This window comes from Myotis daubentonii, chromosome 2 (assembly GCF_963259705.1).
Source record: "Myotis daubentonii chromosome 2, mMyoDau2.1, whole genome shotgun sequence".
NCBI classification, from domain to species: Eukaryota; Metazoa; Chordata; class Mammalia; order Chiroptera; family Vespertilionidae; genus Myotis; species Myotis daubentonii.
Genome location: NC_081841.1, coordinates 29,887,491 through 29,908,299, shown reverse-complemented (window position 1 = coordinate 29,908,299; position 20,809 = coordinate 29,887,491). Strand labels below are relative to the sequence as shown.

General features: G+C 35.7%; 1 protein-coding gene across 1 annotated transcript in view; it reads right to left on the bottom strand.

Moving 5' to 3' along the window:
* The window catches only part of PIK3C2G (phosphatidylinositol-4-phosphate 3-kinase catalytic subunit type 2 gamma), a 274,899-nt gene extending 254,483 nt beyond the window's left edge, over window positions 1-20,416 (bottom strand). The window contains exons 1-3 of the mRNA XM_059682311.1: window positions 20,302-20,416; window positions 3,420-4,161; window positions 973-1,055 (exon numbers count right to left, since the gene is read on the bottom strand). Coding sequence (XP_059538294.1) covers window positions 973-1,055; window positions 3,420-4,082 — 746 coding nt within the window. The 5' untranslated portion in view covers window positions 4,083-4,161; window positions 20,302-20,416. The remainder of the gene's footprint in view (window positions 1-972; window positions 1,056-3,419; window positions 4,162-20,301) is intronic.
* Between the last annotated feature and the right edge of the window lie 393 nt (window positions 20,417-20,809).

Here is a 20,809-nt window from a genome sequence, read left to right as displayed (position 1 = left end):
AAGTCTTGAGTTTAATCCTGCTCTTCCATTTACTAATTTTATAGTCAGAGGCAAGTTATTTGACCAGTCTCATTGCACAACTAAGAATATTTTTATCTATAGTGGTCCTCACTTAGCCATGGTTTTGCTTTATGTGCTTTTAACATCGTAATTAGCTAGTTAATATTAATTATAGGAAGAGAGTAAAGGGGAAGCCCGACATTATAAGCATGGTCATCTGGGCAGCTTCACCAGAAGGCTACAGCTTCACACTCCCCAGGAAACCACCCATCCATTCCCTTGCAGATCACCAGGGGAAGGGATCAAACAAAAGGGGAGATGGGCACCTGCACAGGGAAGTTGGGATGATGTAGGGAAGGTGCTTGCCTGTCAGTCTAGCCTGGGGAACAATGGCTTGGTTAGGGGGTGGACCCCATCAAAAGTGCACAAAATCTTGGAAAGTTAAAATCCACAGAGAAATGAGCTTTCTCTCTCATGTGCAACTTGTTCCCTCTCGCTCTCTTGCTCTGTCACCTCACGTGCCCATCTGTTTGCATAGCCATGTGGCCTTAAGCAGCTGCATGGCCCATGGCCGTGCCGACCCTCCACACAGTACTGCAGCTGGGAGTACAGACTAAGTTAGCCAGATATTGGACTGGACTGGACGTTAACATGAAACAGAAATTATGGGCAATGGCCTTAATTCTGGCCCTGTTGAAGATAAGACTGGACTTCTTCCACGGCGAGATAGAAAAAGATAAGAACACCTTAATTTTACATCATCAAAAAAGTTTTCCACAAGAGAAAATTTATTTGACTATAGACAACAAAAATAATGCCAGAAGTTGAGTAATGATCCAATTTGTCATAAACTTATACTTTTCATTGTACTAAAGCTTACAGAACATTTTATATGCCAAGTTATTCAGTTTAGTAATCTTAAATAGACAAATTTATGCAGGTATAGAAGTTTCAAATTTTAACAACACTTACTTTTTCACTTTGTCACAAAAGGAGGCCAGAGTCATATTACTGCCTTCAGGAACTTCAATTAGCTGAATGGAACAACCTATCAGCTTAAAATAAAAATTGTTAAATTTATATAGTTTGGTGTGGGAAAAGATCAATTCTACCTTTTTTATCTTTTTTAAATATTTCTACTGTTTTACTTTTTATTTTTTTAGATTTTTTAAATGAAGTAATACATATAGAAAATTGCACAAATCTTAAGTATATAATTTAAGTTCTGAGGGATGTATATAACTGTAACATCAATATTCCAATCAAAATATAGAACATTTTCATTACTTTAGAAAGTTTCCCCAGATCTCTTTCTGGCAATCTGGACATCTACTTGGAAACTATAGTGATTCAGATTTATATTACCACTGATTAGGTGGTGTATGTGCTCTTGCTTCTGGCTTCTTTCAATTAAATGACATATATTTTTAAATGTATCTAAATTGTCTCACATATCAATAGTTCATCTTTTTTATTGTTGACTAGAGGCCCAATGCATGAAATTCATGCAAGAGTAGGCCTTCCTTCCCCTGGCTGACAGCACTGGCTTCCCTCTGGCACCCAAGACCCAGGCTTCCCTCTGGCCGCCAGCAGGCACTAGGGACTGGGCTTCCCTCTCAGCTCTGGCTTTGTCCGGAAGGTCATCTGAATGGATGTCTGGTCTAATTAGCATATTATGCTTTTATTATTATAGATTAGTGGCGTACTAGTGCATGAATATTCCACGGTTTGTTTATTTATCTTTCAGTTGATGGACATTTGGGTTAAGTTTTAGAGTATTGTAAAAAAAAAACACCTTAATTTTTATATGCAAATATTTATATGGTCATGTTTCATTTCTTGTGAATCAAGTTATAAATGGCTCAGTCTTAGAGTGGGCATACTATTAACGTTAAAAGAAATCCTTTTTGCCTTATGTGTTTTGAATCTCTTGTCAGGTACATGTACATCTAAATGTATTATGTCTTCCTGATTGACCCTGTTATCATTCCTTTTATCATTATGAAATGACTTTTTGTTTCTCTAATAATGCTCTGCATTGCTTTGTACTTTTTCTGATATTAATAACCACGCCAACTTTCTTTTGCTGTTTGAGTGTTGTCTTTTTATTTCTTTTACTTTCAACCAATCTCTACCTTTGTTTCTTAAGATTGTCTTTTGTAGACAGTAGTAAAGTCTTTTTTATCTAGCTTGTCAAGTTTCTCCCTTTTATTTGGGATGCTTAGCCTATTCATACTTAGTATATCTATGGATATTTTTGGATTTAAGACTGCCATGCTGATATTTGTTTCTTATATTTTATTTTGTTTTTCTATTTCTTCTTCCCTGCCTTTTTGATCATTCAACACTTTCCCTTTTCTCAAGTATTGATATCTTATACTGCCTGTTGTGCAATACCTAAAATTCAAAGAGTTTGTCTAACTTCACAGCTGCTTTCGGTGGTAAGGGAAAGCTGAGTACTTGGTACATTGCCATGATCAATAGTAGAAGTTCCTAAAATTCATTGACTTTCAATTTAGATTAGTTGAGGGGCTACCTCCTCTGCAAGTGCTTTGGACATAATTAGTTGTTTCTTCTCCAATGAACTCATCCTCTTATTTTGCTCTCTTACCTTTATTTGTTTGCAAGCTAATTTGAATTATATGCTACTCCTGAAATCAGGTGTCCTGTATTTCCTTCTTTGAATTTTCTAGTTTATCATGTATATTTTAAGAATATAATAAATAGTTGCTGAATAAATGAAAAATCCTTTTGCCTCAGTCTTTGAATAACAGTTGCAATAATATTTATTCTTCATACTTTGCTTCACTTATGTCTAGACTCAGTATAAGCAGAGGAATGTTCAAATATAGTGTAAGAAACTCTATAGTTACTAAAATGATTGGAAAACTACTAATGAAACCATTAGGATGAATTGCACAATTATTATTTAATTTCCTATTCTTGGAAAGATCCCAATAGAATTTGCCTGCCAACAGCATAATTGAGGAGCCTCTGAGTAAAGGGACATTTCTCCTAAGAATAATAATCTAAAGTTTTAATTCATGATAGCGTGACTCAGAATATAAATGTAATGAAATTTATGTGTGTTCCTCTGTGCATAATAACACGGTAAAATAAAAGATACTATCATTGAAACCTCCAACTGTGGTATTTTTATCTAATAAAATGTAGATACTATAATATTTTATTTAGATTTGATGAAACGAGCTTTCAAAATTATATTATAAAAATTATATTGCCCTTTCCAGAAAAAAATAATTAAGAAACACAGGATTAGTGGATAATAAATGCTTTTTCTTTCAACTGTAATATAATACATTTATTTATTTAAGGTAGTTACCTCATTACTAAATTAAACCAGCATATTATTAAATGACTTATATTCATATTTTTAGGTCAACATATATAACACATACCTCTATGTCCTTTGGCCATGAACTTTCACACATCCTGGGTAGTAAAGAACCTTTAAAGAGCATTGAAGCAGGTTCTACAGTGTTTGCATTTCTATTCCTTTTATTATCTTCTTTTGGCATGAAGTCAGTTGAGAAGGATGGATATATAGAGGGAATGCTCCTTTCAAATCCTATATGGTAGTTACGATGTTTATTTTCCAGTTCTGTTTGTGAATTAATTTGATCCAAACTAGCTGATGATGGGGCTGAAATATTAAATCTGTATAAATCAGCACCATGACGTTTTCCTGTGGGGTTTCTCCCAGAGCTTTCTTTATTTATGTTTTGAGGATTTGGTAGCGCAGAAGGCCTAAAACCAATTACTGGTGTTTTTCTAACTTGGTGACAGGAGAGTTCTGAGCTTTTAGAATTGAATTCATTTAAGGATATTTGCAGTACTTCATCTAATGAATGCTTTGGTGAACTGGGCACAGAAACGGTGTTTTCTTCAATTTCACTCTGATAGAATGGGATTTTATTATTGATTTCATCTACTAGCTGATCAAAACCTAGACTGAGTTGGCTAGAAGAAGGGGGTTGATTTACAGAGTGCAATTCCTGGTGCCCATGCTGCTCTTCATGTGATTCACTGGGATTTAGATCTGTTTTCCAACAATATGCCATTCTTTACTGTATATAACTGAGAGGGTTGACTCTGCTCCAAGCAACTCTGTAATGAGATTTTAAAAATATAGGAATGTTCCTAGAAAAACATAAAGAGAAACAAAAAGTTCTTTGATTAATTAGTAATAAAAGCTTGCAAGAAAAAAAAAGGATGAACAAATATAAACAATTATTTTAAAATTTCTCTTTAGTGCCCTCGCAGGTTTGGCTCAGTGGATAGAGTGTCAGCCTTGCAGACTGAAGGGTCCTGGGTTTGATTCCAGTCAAGGTCATGTGCTGAGGTTGCGGACTTGATTCCCAGTGCTGTCATGCAGGAGGCAGCCAATCTCTCATCATTGATGTTTCTATCTCTCCCTCTCCTTTCTTCTCTGAAATCAATAAAATATATTTAAAAAATTTCTCTTTTGCAAAATAAATAATTCCTTGAGTAATATAAAATGCCATCAAGGCTCACAACATTAAAATCTGAGGGGGTGTATTGATTCATAAAACTCCTATGACAGTGAAATAATTTCCATTATGACAGGAGATTCATGAATCAATCCAAAGTCCATATTCCCCTGGGATTCCTTTTGCTACTGAAGATCCAGTTGCCTATATCATCATTATTTCCCTCTGTCTTCAATCATCTATATGCGTGTTAACATGCTAAAGGCTCTTTATTACTAGCTAAACAATGTCTTTATCAGCAATCACTCAACCTTGTAAATACGGTCTTAACTTTTTCCTTTCCACTATATCAAATCTTCTTGTTAGTTGGTTCGACCCTTTCTTCTCCTCCCAAAATTCTTTTAGGTAATTGCAAATTCTTATATCACTTCTACAAAATGACTTCCATTAAGTTCATCAGTAAGCTTCATGTTAGTAAATTCAACTAGCATTTATTCGTCTCTATTTCATTTATCTGCAATATTTAATTCCATTTGCCATACTTCTTATTTTACAGTTCCTTGCTTTCTTATGTTGGCTTTTCTGAACCTATTCTCTGAATACTTTTTTGTTTGCCTTTTCTCAAAAAACTCCTTTACCTATTATTCATTTTCCACTTGACTCTTGTCCGAGTTTCTTCTCAATTATTCTCTCTTTATAAGTAATTTTATTCCTCCTGTAGTTTAAATTACCACTTGTATGTCTAGACCATTTTTGTTAGGACCTACTCAATATCTCCTCTTTAATTTTTTAAATCTCTAGGAGAAAGTCCAAAAATTAAATTATAATTCACCCAAGAACCTGCTCCCATTCTAGTGTATTCCATGACAGAAAATGGCCCAACCATCCACTCAATTGCTTAGACCAAAAAACAGGGTTTCATCTTCGAAACTTCCCTCACCTTTATTCTTCTATATCCAATAAACCACTACTAGTTCCTGTAGGAAATCTCTTTTCCTCTCTCTTTGAACACCGTCACAATCCTGTTCTAAAGCTTTCATCTTCTCACCAGCAATGTTATATTGTCTCTGAAACTGCTTCTACATTTTCTGCAATCTGTTTGTTCGTGTGCCCTGCAACTATTTTTAAATATTGTAATTATATATTTAAGAAATAAACTCAATAGCTTCCCAAGAAATAGGTTTACAGTGGTTTTCAGCTATCTCAAGATTACATCCATAGTGTGTATATGTAAGATTTCTCTTCCCCCTTTGATCACTAGTCCACGTTAGTTTTTGTCACTAATAACTCAATACCTCGTACTTTGCTTTACTCAAAGTTGTTGCTCATTTGTATTTGTTGAAACAGATGATCTAATAAAATTTGAAAGTTATAATTTTTAAAATTTATAAATTATAGTTTATAAATCATAACTGAGTATCAGAAAATAAAATTGAAAAGTATTGTGTCACTTTTATGGATTTCTAAATTTCTTTAATGATTATATGGATATATGTTAAAGACAAAACATTTAAAGGATAATTATGATAATAATTACAATCAAATATGATTATCAATCTGTTTTGCAATGGTAATTGATTTTTATTATATTGGCACTAAGATGGACTTAAAATTGATAACACTAAACAATAAGCACATTTATTATATTCTACTCAAGAAATTGAACTGATACATTTGTGAGATATTTTCAAGGGATGTAAGTAAAAAATGTATAGAATAAAGTGTAACCAGAAAATAGATCTATAAAATATGGTTCCAAACTATTCTATTCGTGGGTTACGGTGATCCATTGTTTAGCTGGAATCCCCTTTTTGGTACTTGCTATTTTCTAATCTCCATGTTTTTAGTGAAAGCTATGTTTCATTAAAGCAAATTATCCTGCTTCATTTTTCTCTGTCATGGAACTCAGATTTGTCAGCAGGGTATGACTTTGACAACCAGAGTTAATATCCTGTTCCAGGCTTCCTTAGCCTCCTCTGCTCTGTCTTAGCTTAAACACAGTAAGTGTGGCTGGTGATATAAAAATGACTTTTACAGTTTTTGGTGGCTTCAGAAGAACTGATTGAGTTTTAAAAATTATTTCTTAATTTCGTAGAGTCATTAATGAAGGTCTTTAAAAAAGGTACCAGTGATCTGACTCTGAAATTAAAGATCCATTTAGGCTGTGCTCCATTTGTTTCTGTGAATAATAATGATAATCGTATCTAACATTTTTGAGACCTCTGTGCTACTGCTCTACATGCATGTACATATTTACATATGTTAACATATTTATTTCTCATGTCAACCTGTGATATTATTATTACCACTTAACAAATGAGGAAACTGAAAGGTAAATCAACTTACCCAAAGTCTCAGAATTTGTGTGTACCAATTTGTTTTAAACAGGAATTAAAGAGAGGTGTATGGGTGATCATGCCATATTCATATGACATTTAGAACATGCCTGGATTTAGGCAATGAAACACATATTAACTCAACTTGAATTATCGCTACTGAGAAGAGTAGAAAACTTTTCAATTTTTATTACTAGCAATATTTTTTCAAGCATTTTTGGCAGCACTAAAACTTGAAATGGGTTAGAAGCCTGTCTAAAAAAATCTCATTATCATGAGATAAAAGAGAATGAGATATACTTAGTCACATTGAAAATGTAATAAAAACTAAACCTCTTCCAGATCTACTTTTTCAGTATTACACTTGTGATTTTTAAGAAATTTCTCATAATTTAAAAGCTCTTGGCCATCACAATTTAAAAACTGGAGTATTTCTTAGTTTATAAGCTAATAGAAATGCCATTTAGTGTCAGCTGATGAATATCTACACTTTACATTATAAAGTAATGCATAAAAAAGTCATATAACTTGAATTTGAGGCAGAACTGTACATACAGATTAGCAGCAATTAAGACATCATTGAGAGGTTATCAGTTCCTGATTTAAATAAGACTGTAAAACTATAGAAAACATATAGTAAAGAAGAATAATGTTTCTACATCCCCATATAACCCCTGGAACCTGTCAACATATAAGATCATGTAGCAAAAAGGGATTAAAGGTCCAGGCGGAATTAAGTTTCCTGTCTCATTTTTTTCCCATTTCTAATTTGAAATTTAGTGATGAGGAAAAACATTTTCATGACCTCTGATATATTTCACCTAAGAGAAAACAAGAGGTACTTAGGGAAAACATTAATTTCCAGATAGTCTCTATAGGTTCCTTTTTAAATGAACAAGTGGCATTTTCTTATTCATATATAATCCAACTAGTGGCTTGGTGCACAAAATTTGTGCACATTAAAAGGGAATTAATTAGAGGAAATATTTTAATATTGCTATTTGCCCTTTCTCTTTAACAGAAATGTGAGACATGAAAGGAAATGAGTAAAATGTATGTGAAAATAATACATAATTTTATTAATAAATAAACAATAACAAAATGGTATAACAACTAACACATTTTATAAAACAAAAACATAATATGAAAACAGCAAAAACATGATATAAAAACAACATTGATGCAAACAATGACTGATAAAGTGATTAAACTTATTCTAATATCTCCCTGTACACCACATTAAGACTGAAAACACTTTAGAGTGCTTGACTAATTTCACTTGGGATGAAGTATTTAAACTTTAACTTTAACATCACATGCTGTCAACAACGCCAGCATCTTTCAGCTGCAGAGCTACGTTATATCAAAAGTTGCTCTTTAGACATAGTCCCACCTCCCTGCTGTCACAGTCTGAGATGCAGGTGAATGAGAGTCCTACCTGTCAGGCCATTGAGAGCTGTCTGACCAACGGCTGATTCTGTGGGGTGGGACTTCCCACAGGCCGGCCACTGGCAGGGCGGGGCAGAGCAGAACGCTGGTGTCATCTTGGTGACAAAGGCAGGCATCCCAACCTGCCCAGGCCGCTCTGTGCCTGGGAGTGCTGCCCACCAGCCCGGATCATATAAATATTCCAGGGTGCATTTCCTATGAATGAGGCTAGAACCTGATCAGCATCCTCAACAGGGCTTTTATTCCCTGTGGCTAATTTGGGCTTCCTCATACTGTGGTCTCAGGAAAGCTGAACTATTTTCATAGGTTTTAAGTGGCAGCATTCCAAGTAGCCCGGCGTCCCGCCCTGCCCCTGCCACTCCATGCCTGCATGTGCTACCCAGAGGCCCTCTGCAAGGGGAGCAGGGCGGAATGTTGGCATCATTGCTGTGACAACGATGCCAGCATCCCGGCATGGGTGCCGCCATCTTTGTTGTGGAGTGATGGTCAATTTGCATATTTTGTCTTGATTAGATAGGATAGGCACTTCACCTCTCATTAGTCTGCCTCAAGCTTCCTATTCATGAAAAATTTGAAGCTGTCCCTTATTCATATTTTTGAGAGATGCTGACATCAAAAAGCAATGTATCTATTCATGCATCTATTTACTCATTTGCACATTTACTTATTCAGTGTTTCCAAGTATATTATGTCCAGCAGTGTGCAAAGCCCAGAGAATACTAAAGTGATAAAACAGCTCTTGCCCTCAAGCAGCTCATAGACACAAATTCATCATACAATACAATATGAAAATTACTTTAATAGATGCAGGTTCCATGTCAATTGAGGGGATTTTATATAGAATACTACTAAATGTGTTTTGCCATAGAAAAAGCAGAAGTAGCATTTATGAATGCCATAGTCAAGGTTTGAATATTGGGTATGTTTTTGTTTAGAATGTACAATATATCACAGATAACTTTGTGCAAGTCATCCAGACCTAGTTTCAAGGATGTTTTAGTTGTGTTTTTTTAAAATATATTTTATTGATTTTTTACAGAGAGGAAGGGAGAGAGATAGAGTTAGAAACATCGATGAGAGAGAAACATCGATCAGCTGCCTCCTGCCCATCTCCTACTGGGGATGTGCCTGCAACCCAGGTACATGTCCTTGACTGGAATCAACCCTGGGACCGTTCAGTCCAAGGCCTACACTCTATCCACTGAGCCAAACCGGTTTCAGCGGATGTTTTGATTCTTAAGTTTTGTTAAAATTACAGCCCTAAACATGATAGATAAAGCAGTTAAAGCAGTAATTCATTCAATTCTTCTTAGTAAATAATACAATGAAAAGTCAGCCTCCAGCTCTGACATTACTTTGGGGGAAACAATCTAGTGGGAATGAAGCCCACTGCATGCAGGACAAGGACAGCTAAGGAGTACGTATGACACCAATGGAAGGCCACAGACACAATTCTTACAGCATCTGCAATATGACACTTGGTGGAGGGTCCCTAAACACAGGCTAGTGATATTTTGGTAAGAGCTAATAATGCTTTAATTATTGTCAAACAAATCTACCTGGAAAACATACCAAGATGAGAATTTTAAACTGATCAAAGCAGTTGTGGATACTGTTTTACAGGTCTCCTTCCCCTACTTAAGGGTCTGTTATTGAGTGTTCTATTAGTAATGAATGGTTGAGTTAGACAATTATTTTTATTTTCAGGTTTTTTTAAAAATTAAATTTATTTTTTTAAAAAAATTTCAGAGTGAAAGGGAGGGAGAGAGAGAGAGAGAGAGAGAGAGAGAGAGAGAGAGAGAGAGAGAGAAACATCAATGATGAGAGAGAATCATTGATTGGCTGACTTCTGCATGCCCCCTGTTGGGGATTGAGTCCACAGCTGTGCATGTGCCCTTGACCAGAATCAAACCTGACACCCTTTGGTCCTTAGGCCAACACTCTATCCACTGAGCCAAACCGACTAGGACTAGACAATTATTATTATCTTTTTTTAAATATATTTTATTGATTTTTTACAGAGAGGAAGTGAGAGGGACAGAGAGTTAGAAACATTGATGAGAGAGAAACATCAATCAGCTGCCTCCTGCACACCTCCTACTGGGGATGTACCCACAACCAAGGTACATGCCCTTGACCAGAATCGAACCTGGGACCCTTCAGTCCACAGGCCGACACTCTATCCACTGAGCCAAACCGGTTAGGGCTAGACAATTACTTTTACCTAGAGGCTCAGTGCACGAATTTGTGCATGGGTGGGGTCCAGCCAGCCCACTCCTATGGGGACCGATTCGGGCTGGGCTGGTGGAGGGAGGGGCCAGGAGCTGGCCCCGCCCCCTATCTATCTATCTATCTATCTATCTATCTATAATCTATTTATCATCTATCTATCATCTAATCTATTTTTGCTTGGAAAGGTGTAGAAATAATGCCCATCTCAGTAACAATGAATATCCCTAACATCTAGATTGTTATCCTACTAAAAGAAAGCAGGGCTACTTGAAGAACCAGTTGATTTTGGGGTCTAGGAAAGATACTATACAAGATGAACCTAGGAGATCCTACATCTCTAGTTAGTAAGGAAGCTACCAGAGAATGCAAGTGTGCATTAATAGGATTTGAGAGCCAACTTGGAAAGGCTCCATTGGCCAATAAGTACAATAACTGAAATGGAGGAAAACATCAAATATGTTTAAATGCGTGTAATCAGAGTGACACAGATACACACATACAAGTCACTAATCACCCTTGTAGAACACAAGGTTAATGCAGTACATGCTCAAACATGTTTGAATATTTTTTTATATGAACTAATCACTGGATAAGTATGTTATAAATGAGGCAAAGTTTTTCTTTGTAGAACTTCAACTAGTAAATGAAGAAATGATAAAATTGGGTTATCAGGTTATCAATATTTTATAATAAGTCATGAATTATAAAATCTAGGCATCAAGCATTGATGGCTGCTCACATTGCAAAAAGAGAGGCAGCCAGGGATTTTGTGCTTTCTGATAAAAATTCAAAACTACAATGCATAAGTCCTGCCAAAAAATCTATTCTGATTAACCCTCTAGATCCAAATACCAATAGACAGAAAACACAGAGGGTAGAGGAATATGTTAAACTAAACCAGGGTAGAAATAAATACAGAAAAAATAAGCTAGTTTCATTATCAAATAAATCGCAAAGGGATAAGTGGAGTAGGAATACAGTAATTGCAAAAGGATGCAAAATATACTCATCCCACACAAATCAAGAGAGAGAGAAAGAGAGGGAACCAAGCCATGTATTTTAGAGATACACACTTGGATGATGAAACTACATCGAAAAGGGCAGAAATTATGTCAGAAATGTTTATTCTTGGAGAGAAGAAGGGTATTTGGGTTGCAGGGCACATGGAGGGTTTTTGGGTGGTAGGAAAGGTTTATTTCTGGACACTGAGGGTGATTAGAAGGTTGTTCAACTGATAATAGTGCATGAAGCTGTACTTTTGTTTTATGTAGTTGCCAATGTAAATATTGAAATAGGAATTGGTAGCTTGATTTGTTGGACGTATGGAACTCAAGGATTTGTAAAAAAGGGAGTAAAGATGCTGAGTATTTTCATAGGTGATTCTTCAGTTCAGAAAATAGGTCTTATAGCCGAAGCCATGAAACTTAAGAGAGTTTGGGGATTAAGAAGAGATATAACTAATCTGAGAACAGAATCCCAGTGTGGGAGACAACTAGTATTTATAGTCTGAGAGGTAGGAAGAAAACTGTACAAGCAACTTCCCTTCAAAATCCTGACTTGGAAGTTGCACATATCACTCTGCTCACATCCATTGGCTTGAGTATTTAGCCACGGGAAGACTGGAAAAGGCAGTCCCTTACTCTGTTGCCATGAGACCAGAAAAAAAGAAAAGAAAAGAAGGTTCTATTATTAAAAGGAAGAAAGGGCCTTATTTTGAACATTTATAGCGGGCTGGTCCTGGAGTTCTCTGGGAGACTTGCAGTTACAATGTGAAATCATGATGCTGAAACCGGTGCAAAGAGGAGAAAAAATCCCTAAAGGATGTGTCGGAACTAGTTCAGTGGATGTTAGTAAATAGAAGGAACATAGATGCAAGATGCCATGGGACGCTGAAGAGTGGAGTTTATACTGTGTTGGAAGAGATAGCCTGTAAGACAGTGGCATTCTAGAAGAATGTTGGCCGTGCCTTGTCTTCCTCCAATGAGGGACATGGGAAGAAGAACAGCTTCCACAGGAGAGACACAAAGGAGCAGAGTTCTTGGAGAGAGTCAGATTTCCCTTTAGGAAAAGAAAAGGGAAGATGGCTAAAGAAATTCACAAGGCATTTTACATAGATTAAATCTCAACTGGAAAAAATACCTCCCACTATGCATTTTACAAGTTTTGATTTCTGTCACTCTTACATTAAAGGGACAGAGAATACAAAACACTAGTAAATCAATTCAGCTCTAGTTCTTAAAATTATCTGTTTAATTGAAATATATTAAAAATCTTTTAAAGTAATAATCCAGTAACATCCTAGATAATAAAAGCCTAATGTGCTAAGTGTCTGGTCATTCGGCTGTTCCACCAAAGTGTAATACGCTAATGATATGCCAAGGCCTCTCAACTTCTCGCTATGACATTCATTGACCACCAGGGGGCAGACAGTTGACCCGTCGATCAGTTGCTATGATGTGCACTGACCACCAGGGGGCAGACTCTCCGACTGGTAGGTTAGCTTGCTGCTGGGGTCTGGCCAATCAGGGCTGAGTGAAATGGGTCAAACAGCCTGGGAGCCCTCCTGCAGTGCTTCCAGCTGGCCAACCTCCCGCATCTCTCCCTGGCCCAGATTGTGCACTGGTGGTGTCCCTATGCCTGACCTGTGCCCTCTCGCAATCTGGGACCCCTCAGGGGATGTCAGAGAGCCAGTTTCAGCCCAATCCCACAGGGGTAGTGCTGCTCAGCCAGAAGCTGGGCTCATGGCTGGTGAGCACAGCAGCGGTGGTGGGAGCCACTCTGGTCTCTGCGGCAGGGCTAAGGGAGTCTGTCAGTCAGACATCCCCCGAGGGCTCCCAGACTGTGAGAGGGCGAAGGATGGGCTGAGGGACCCCCCTGAGTGCAGAATTTCATGCACCAGGGCTCTAGTGTTAGTATGTTAGAATATTCTAGCAAACAACTTCACATTTATCAAAGTTACATTTTTAGAATATGTAATTTTGTTCTTCTATTCTTTGTATTATTAAATAAATATAAAAGATGTATACTGTTATATTTATTTCTATCTAGTTTCAGCTTCATTGTTCAACACTAACAAAACTGAGCAAAATTTCCCATACATGCAAAGGTGACACTTATTTTTGTAAATATTTGAGAATAGAAGTAAGTAGCAGAAACCAGTTAATAACAGTTTCTTCTTTGGGGGAATTCTAATATGGATCTGAAACTGAATTGGTAAATAGTTTTATCTCATAAATGAAATTTCATTACATAGTAGTGACTTCTCAGGATTGCTTTGAGAATTGTGCAGCTGAGCAAAATTCGGGATGGTAATGCTCCATTAGCACCCTCTGTGTGGATGTAGGAGAAGGGAGAGGAAGCGTGCAAGCCACACAGTATCCATCACTGTTCTCGTAGCTAGAAACATGTCTCTGTTTTTCACCAAATAAACGTAAATGTATAGGTGAAATAAATATTGAAAATATCATAGATGTGTAGAGATAACTACTTAATTATGCTTAGCATTAACATAATCATTAGCACAAGATATAAGTTCTCAAGAAACATAAATTTCAACTGAATCTTTGACAAAGTTATTGATATAATGAATTTGATTAAATATGATTTAGAGAGAGATCCTAGAAAGTTTTTAAAACCATGTATAAGGAAAAGCCATAATTATATGATGCATTGGTAATTTTTAATGCTTCTAATAACATGTCTATTGTACCAACCCATACAATAAAATATACAACAAGATGTTCCTTTTAAAATATGATTAATATGTATGGCTTGAATAACCATATTTTATTTTTACTATTTAAAACATATATCTGAAAAGCATTTGTCATATGATTCATTGCATTGGGGCTACAACAATAGGACTGAATTGAAACATTAACATAGAGAAGAGTTAAATGAATTAATGTATAAAGTTTGAATTTAAAAAATAGACAGCCAGACAAAATTAGAAAACTTTAAAACAACCAAAAAAACCTTATAAATAACAAAAATAAAAGCTGGTCAACACACTGTGAGTTTAGTAAATGAGTTTAGTTCCATAACCTTAGAATAATGGTAATAATAAAATAAATCAAGGGATTTAAGATCACTCCAGTTGAATTTCTTTTTTAAAAAAATATGTTTTTATTGATTTCAGAGAGGAAGGAAGAGAGAGAGATAGAAACATCGATGGGAGAATCATTGATTAGCTGGTCTCCTGCATGCCCCACATTGGGGATACAGTCTACAACCAGGGCATATGCCCCTACCAGAATCAAACCATGACCTCCTGGTTCATAGGTTGACACTCAGCCATGCCAGCCAGGCCAGTTGAATTTCTTTAGAATTGAATCTGGATGGTAGTATGTGATATGTGATTTTAAAAATTAACCAAATATTTTTTAAAGCGAAAAATCAAATGATATTTATTTATAGTATAACATTACCAATAAAAAAAAGACTGTCAACCATTCATCCAATCGTCCATAAATAAAGTCAAAGCAGATTAAGCTGAAATGGAATAAGAGGAAAATAAAAGCAAGTCTGGCACTTGCTTTATTATCTGCCAGCATGCAAAATGTTAAGGAGATGACTCATTTCCCTGCTACTGACCAACTGGGAGATTCAGGCTTATCAATTCTCTCCATCCTCACTCCCAAAATTGTTGCTCTGCTGCATTGCAACACCTTTCATTGGCAGCCAGAGCCACTTTACCATTCCTCTACTTACATTATTTCTAAGACTACAATTTGCTTTAGTGAAAAATATCTGGAGTCCACAGTGACTAAGCATTTGACATGCTTTATTTGAGAATGTGAGGTAAAATACCATGAGAAAGTGCAAAGGTTGACCATTTTTGGCAAAAGCAGAACTATATGTTGATTAGAATCATCTAGAAATATGCTTACCTTCTCAAAGTAGTCAAACAGAAAACAACAGCAAGATAAATGAAGTCCAGAACTTAGAGAAATTAAGTGACTGCTAGTGACCAGTAATTAATTAGGTTAAGTCTGTTTATATTCGCTGTCTAAGTGAAAATGAGAAATGTGTTCTAACAGCCACCAGGTAAACAATGAAAGCAGTCAGATGAAGCTACAGACATTAATTATGAGTAATCAGTGGAGACAACTTTCCTTCCTACAGGATGAGTATTTGGGGGGAAAAAAGTGACACGTAGATGTGGAAATATTCTGCAAGAACTAAAATGACTTTAAAGTTGAGACAAAAGAGGAGAAATTAGTTTTGAAAAACATATTTACTTATATGATAAAAATTAACTATGTTTCTTATAAAATTAAAAAACTATTCTATTACATAAAGCAGAAAGATAAAATAGAAACCAAAATAATAAAATGAAGAATAAAGATATAGAATAAATTGGTTGAGAGATTTATTAATAAAAATGGAGCTTGGTGAGATATTGATATGTAAAGAAACTAAAACTTCACTAACATTAAAATTGTCATTAAAAGCAGAATTGACATAAAAAGCTAAGTTTTGAAATAGCATTGAGGAACACTCTATGAGCACTGAAAAAAATGAAACCACAATAGAAATGAATGAGTGACACTATTGCAATTGCAACAGTCTGAATAAACATCTGACATCATACTATTGAAATCCTAAATATAATCAGAACAAATGAAAAGACTTAACATTGAAAGTAACAAAAAAGGAAATCTGAACTAAATCAATCTGAATATGCATACATACCTGGCACATACACACATGCAACCAGGAAAAATAGCTAATTTTTTAAAATGTCAAAAATAAAACATTTACCTATCAAAAAGAAAGGGGGAGGGGAGGGATGAGAAAAAAAAATCAAAGTTAGCCTGAATATAGACTTTATCTTTAAATACTAACTGTCCTCAGGGAACAATAAATACATAGTTTTGAGGTTAAGTATATTTTACATCAAGTATTCCTTTGCCATATATTAGTGATAGCAGCTAAAAAATATTTTGCATGTATGTAACTGCTCAGAAATTTTTGTATACTCTTTCAATGAAAAATGTTGACAATATTTTAATCAAAATAGAAATTTAAGAATAGGAAACTAAGATCAATCATTTAAAAATCAGATCGCATTGACTTAGTCTAAGTAATTATTACAAATATAATTTCAAACATAATAATTTTAAAATCATTCCATATTAATAAGCCGGGTGAAAAAAATAGAGACTAGTTCAATTAAAACTAAAAGGCATGCTAAATTTTCTGTCTTACAAGAGAAAAGGGAAATTGAATATGCTATATCCTTTTTACCTATGATTAAGAAAACAATGCTAGAAAGAGAAGCAGCAACTGATACCTTAGTAATACAAAGGATTATAAGAAAATATTACTAACAACTACATGCCAACAAATTGGACAATGCAGACAAAATGGATAAATTCCAAGGAACACACAATCTTCCAAAACTGAATTAAGAAGAAACAAACCAATTGCAACCAACAAAATCGAAGCAGTAATAAGAAAACTCCCAACAAACAAAAGTCCTGGACCGGATGCTTCACAGGTGAACTTTACAAAGCAATCAAAGAATTAACACCTACCCTTCTCAAACTATTCCAAAAAATTCAAGAGAAGGGAAGACTCCCTAGCTCATTTTATAAGACCTGCATTATCCTGATTCTGAAATGAGATAAAGACACTACAAAGAAAGAAAATGTCCCTGATGAAATATCAGTAATGAATATCCCTGATGCAAAAACCCTCAATAAAATATTAGCAAACCAAATTCAGCAATACATTAAAAAGTTCATATACAGTTATCAAGTGGGATTTATTCCTGGGATTCAAGGATTGTATATCTTCAAATCAATTAATGTGATATACCACATAAACAAAATGAAGGAAAAATCATATGATCATATCAAAAGATGCAGAAAAAACATTTGACAAAAATCCGCAACAAATTTGTGATAAGAATTCTCAGCAAAGAGGGAATAGAGGGAACATACCTCAACATAGGAAAGGCCGTATATCACAAACCCATGCCTAACATCATACTCAAAGGGGAAAAAGTAAAAACAGGCTATTTGATAAATGGTGTTGAAAAATTGGACAAGTACATGAAAAAAATGAAACTAGAACACCTTCTTACACCATATACAAGAATACACTCAAGCCCTAACCAGTTTGGCTCAGTGGATAGAGCGTTGGTCTGCGGACTGAAAGGTCCCAGGTTCGATTCCGGTCAAGGGCATGTACCTTGGTTGCAGGCAAATCCCCAGTTGGGGGTGTGCAGGAGGCAGCTGATCGATGTTGCTCTCTCATCGATGTTTCTAACTGTCTATCCCTCTCCCTTCCTCTCTGTAAAAAATCAATAAAATATAAAAAAAAGAATACACTCAAAATGGATTGAAAGCTTAAATGAAAGACTCAAAAATCATAAAACTCATGAAAGAAAACATAGGCTATAAAATATCTAACCTTTCTCTTAGCGATATTTTTGATATATCTCTTTGGGCAAGAGAAAGGAAAGAAAAGATAAACAAATGGGACTACATCAAACTAAAAAGTTTTTATATGAAAGGAAACCATTTATAAGTCGAAAGACAATTTACTAAATAGGAGAAGATATTCACCAATGATACATCTGGTAAGGAGATAATATCCAACATTTATAAAGAACTCATAAAACTCAACACAGAAAAAAAAAATCCAATTAAAAGCTGGGCAAAGGGACCTGAATAGACACTTCTCCAAAAAGGACATACAGACAAATGAAAAAATGCTTAACATCACTGATCATCAGAAAGATGCAAATTAAAATTACAATGAGATATCACCTCACAGCTGTCAGAATGGTATCAATAAATCAACAAATAAAAAATGTTGGTGATGATATGGAGAAAAGGGAACCCTCGTGCAGTAATGATGGGAATGCATCCAGCATTGAAAACAGTATGGAGATTCCTCAAAAAATTTTAAATGGAACTGCCTTATGAACCAGCCATTCTAGTCCTGGCTATATATCTGAAGAAACCCAAAACACTAATTTGAAAGAATATATATGCAGCTCCATGTTCATTGCAGCATTATTTACAATAGCCAAGATATACAAGCAACCCAGGTACCCATCAATAGAAGAGTGGATTGAAAAAAAAAACAACCTTAAAAGTGGATAAATTTTATTATAAAAGAATTATTGATAAGATTTAATAACAGTGAAAATTAATTTGTGCATAAATAATTATAAGAATTCACTTTTTGCTATCTATGATTATCTGTGTCATTTCATCAGGTCATAAATATGGGGAAAAAGTAATGACTTATTCAAAAATACAATGCAATATGTTTCTGGATAGGAAATGACTAGTGTATCACTCTTCTTTCTAAGCTCCAAGGGAATTGTACTCTGCTTTTCACTCACTGAAGAGGGCTTCCTCAGGACAATGATGGTTACAGCTCTGAGAGAAAAATCTTGAAATTATGGCCTGTAGGCTCACACTGGCAACATATGGGTTTGTTGACTCAATGAATCAGTTAACTCATCTACATAATATGAGCCTTTTCTATAGGAGCTGGATGAAGTTGTTTTTATTCATTTACCAGCTCAGTCACGGTACTATTTTCTTACGTTCCATTCACAAACTTGCTTTTCCCATGCCCCAGGTGGTAGGTAAACATGTATGGAGTGTGATTAGCATGTCAGGGAAAGAGACCCTGAGCTCCAACATCTTGATTCAAATCCAAGCTCTTAATGACGTTTTTTTAAAAAATATATATTTCTTTATTGATTTCAGAGAGGAAGGGAGAGGGAGAGAGAGATAGAAACATCAATGATGAGAGAGAATCATTGATTGGCTGCCTCCTGCACGCCCCCTACTGGGGAATGAGCCTGCAACCCAGGCATGTGCCCTTGGCCGGAATTGAACCTGGGACCCTTCAGTCCGCAGGCCGACGCTCTATCCACTGAGCCAAGGCAGCTAGGGCCTTAATGACGTTTTTAAAGACGTAGGTGACATTATTCATAACTTACGTGACATGAGTTCTTTAACCTCTCTAAGTCTGTTACCTGTCTACAATATTACATTAGATAACGCATTTTAAAAGTTTAACACTATACATGGGTTACACATTATCATTATTTTTTAAAAGTGGGTTATCATTTCTATCTTCAATCCTAAGTATCAGATATCTAATTATTTTCCAGGTGAGAAGGGGGCGATTGGGACACACATCGGTTCACAGTGGCCTTCAGCGAGCTGCCAATACAGAGGCAGACAGACAGGGCAGGGCAGGAGGAGCCCAGCGTGGAGTGACAGAACAGAGAGAAAACAGCTGCTTTTTCCAGCAGGAGCTCTAATCAGCTGGCAGCCCATATGTTAAGAATATCCACCCTTCATTTAATAAGAATTTCCTTTTGGAGTTGCCATCAGCATGCAGTCTATAGACAACCTGCATTAGCTTCAAGACAGAGGGGAATGTGCACAGAGAAAAAAATCTACCCGCAGACATGACTGAACTTGTCTCAAGACTGAGAAACATGAGAGTGAGCAGTTAGGAGATGATACAAATGGTCTGGTATCCATGCAAGCTATGAAGTCAGCCTTCGAGAGAGAGGGAGAGAGAGGAGACTGGAAAGAGGAAGAGAGGAAGGAAGAGAAAGGAAGGGAAAGTGAGAGAAGGAATAATCCAGGCATAATCTGTACTTCTAGAAAAGATCTATCTTCTGGAGAACAAATTGACTCAGTTTTAAATTTCATCTACCACCTAAGTTTCCCAATATCATTAGCTACGTTGCTAAAAAGAATGCACTTGGATTAAAATATTCTCCTACGTATTTGGTGAAGTATAGGAAGTTTGTTGCAGTCTCTTACCTGAAGTATATATCTTCCAGAAATGAAACATAATCTCGTTTCTTTTCAAGAGTGAAATATGTTCATACAAGCTAAAGCACTTCTATTTCAAGGGAACATTATGCTTCCACTGGAAGCTTATATTCCTGTTTGGCAGGTTTGGCATGTTTGGGAATCTATTTTTCATCAAACACCGGAGGGTTGTATGGGGAAAAAAAAAAGGAGTTTGCATAATGAATAAGGATTTAAGCCAAAAATGCAACAATGAAGTAGCTTCTCTGTGAGAAACAGATGTTGTGGCAAAAGAGACTGACTAGCAATACGATGCAAAAGAAATATATATATTTTAAAATAGCTAAAGAGAGAATATTTCTCCTGGAAGTACTTTTGCTCATGCTATCATGAATTTGAATGTGGAAATGGATCAGGAAGGTGGAAACAGTGATTTAATTCACAGAAGAGCTGAGCCCTTGAAAATGCTGCTCTAGCCTTTCTATTAGTTTCACTTTCAAATTATTTTCTTTATTTA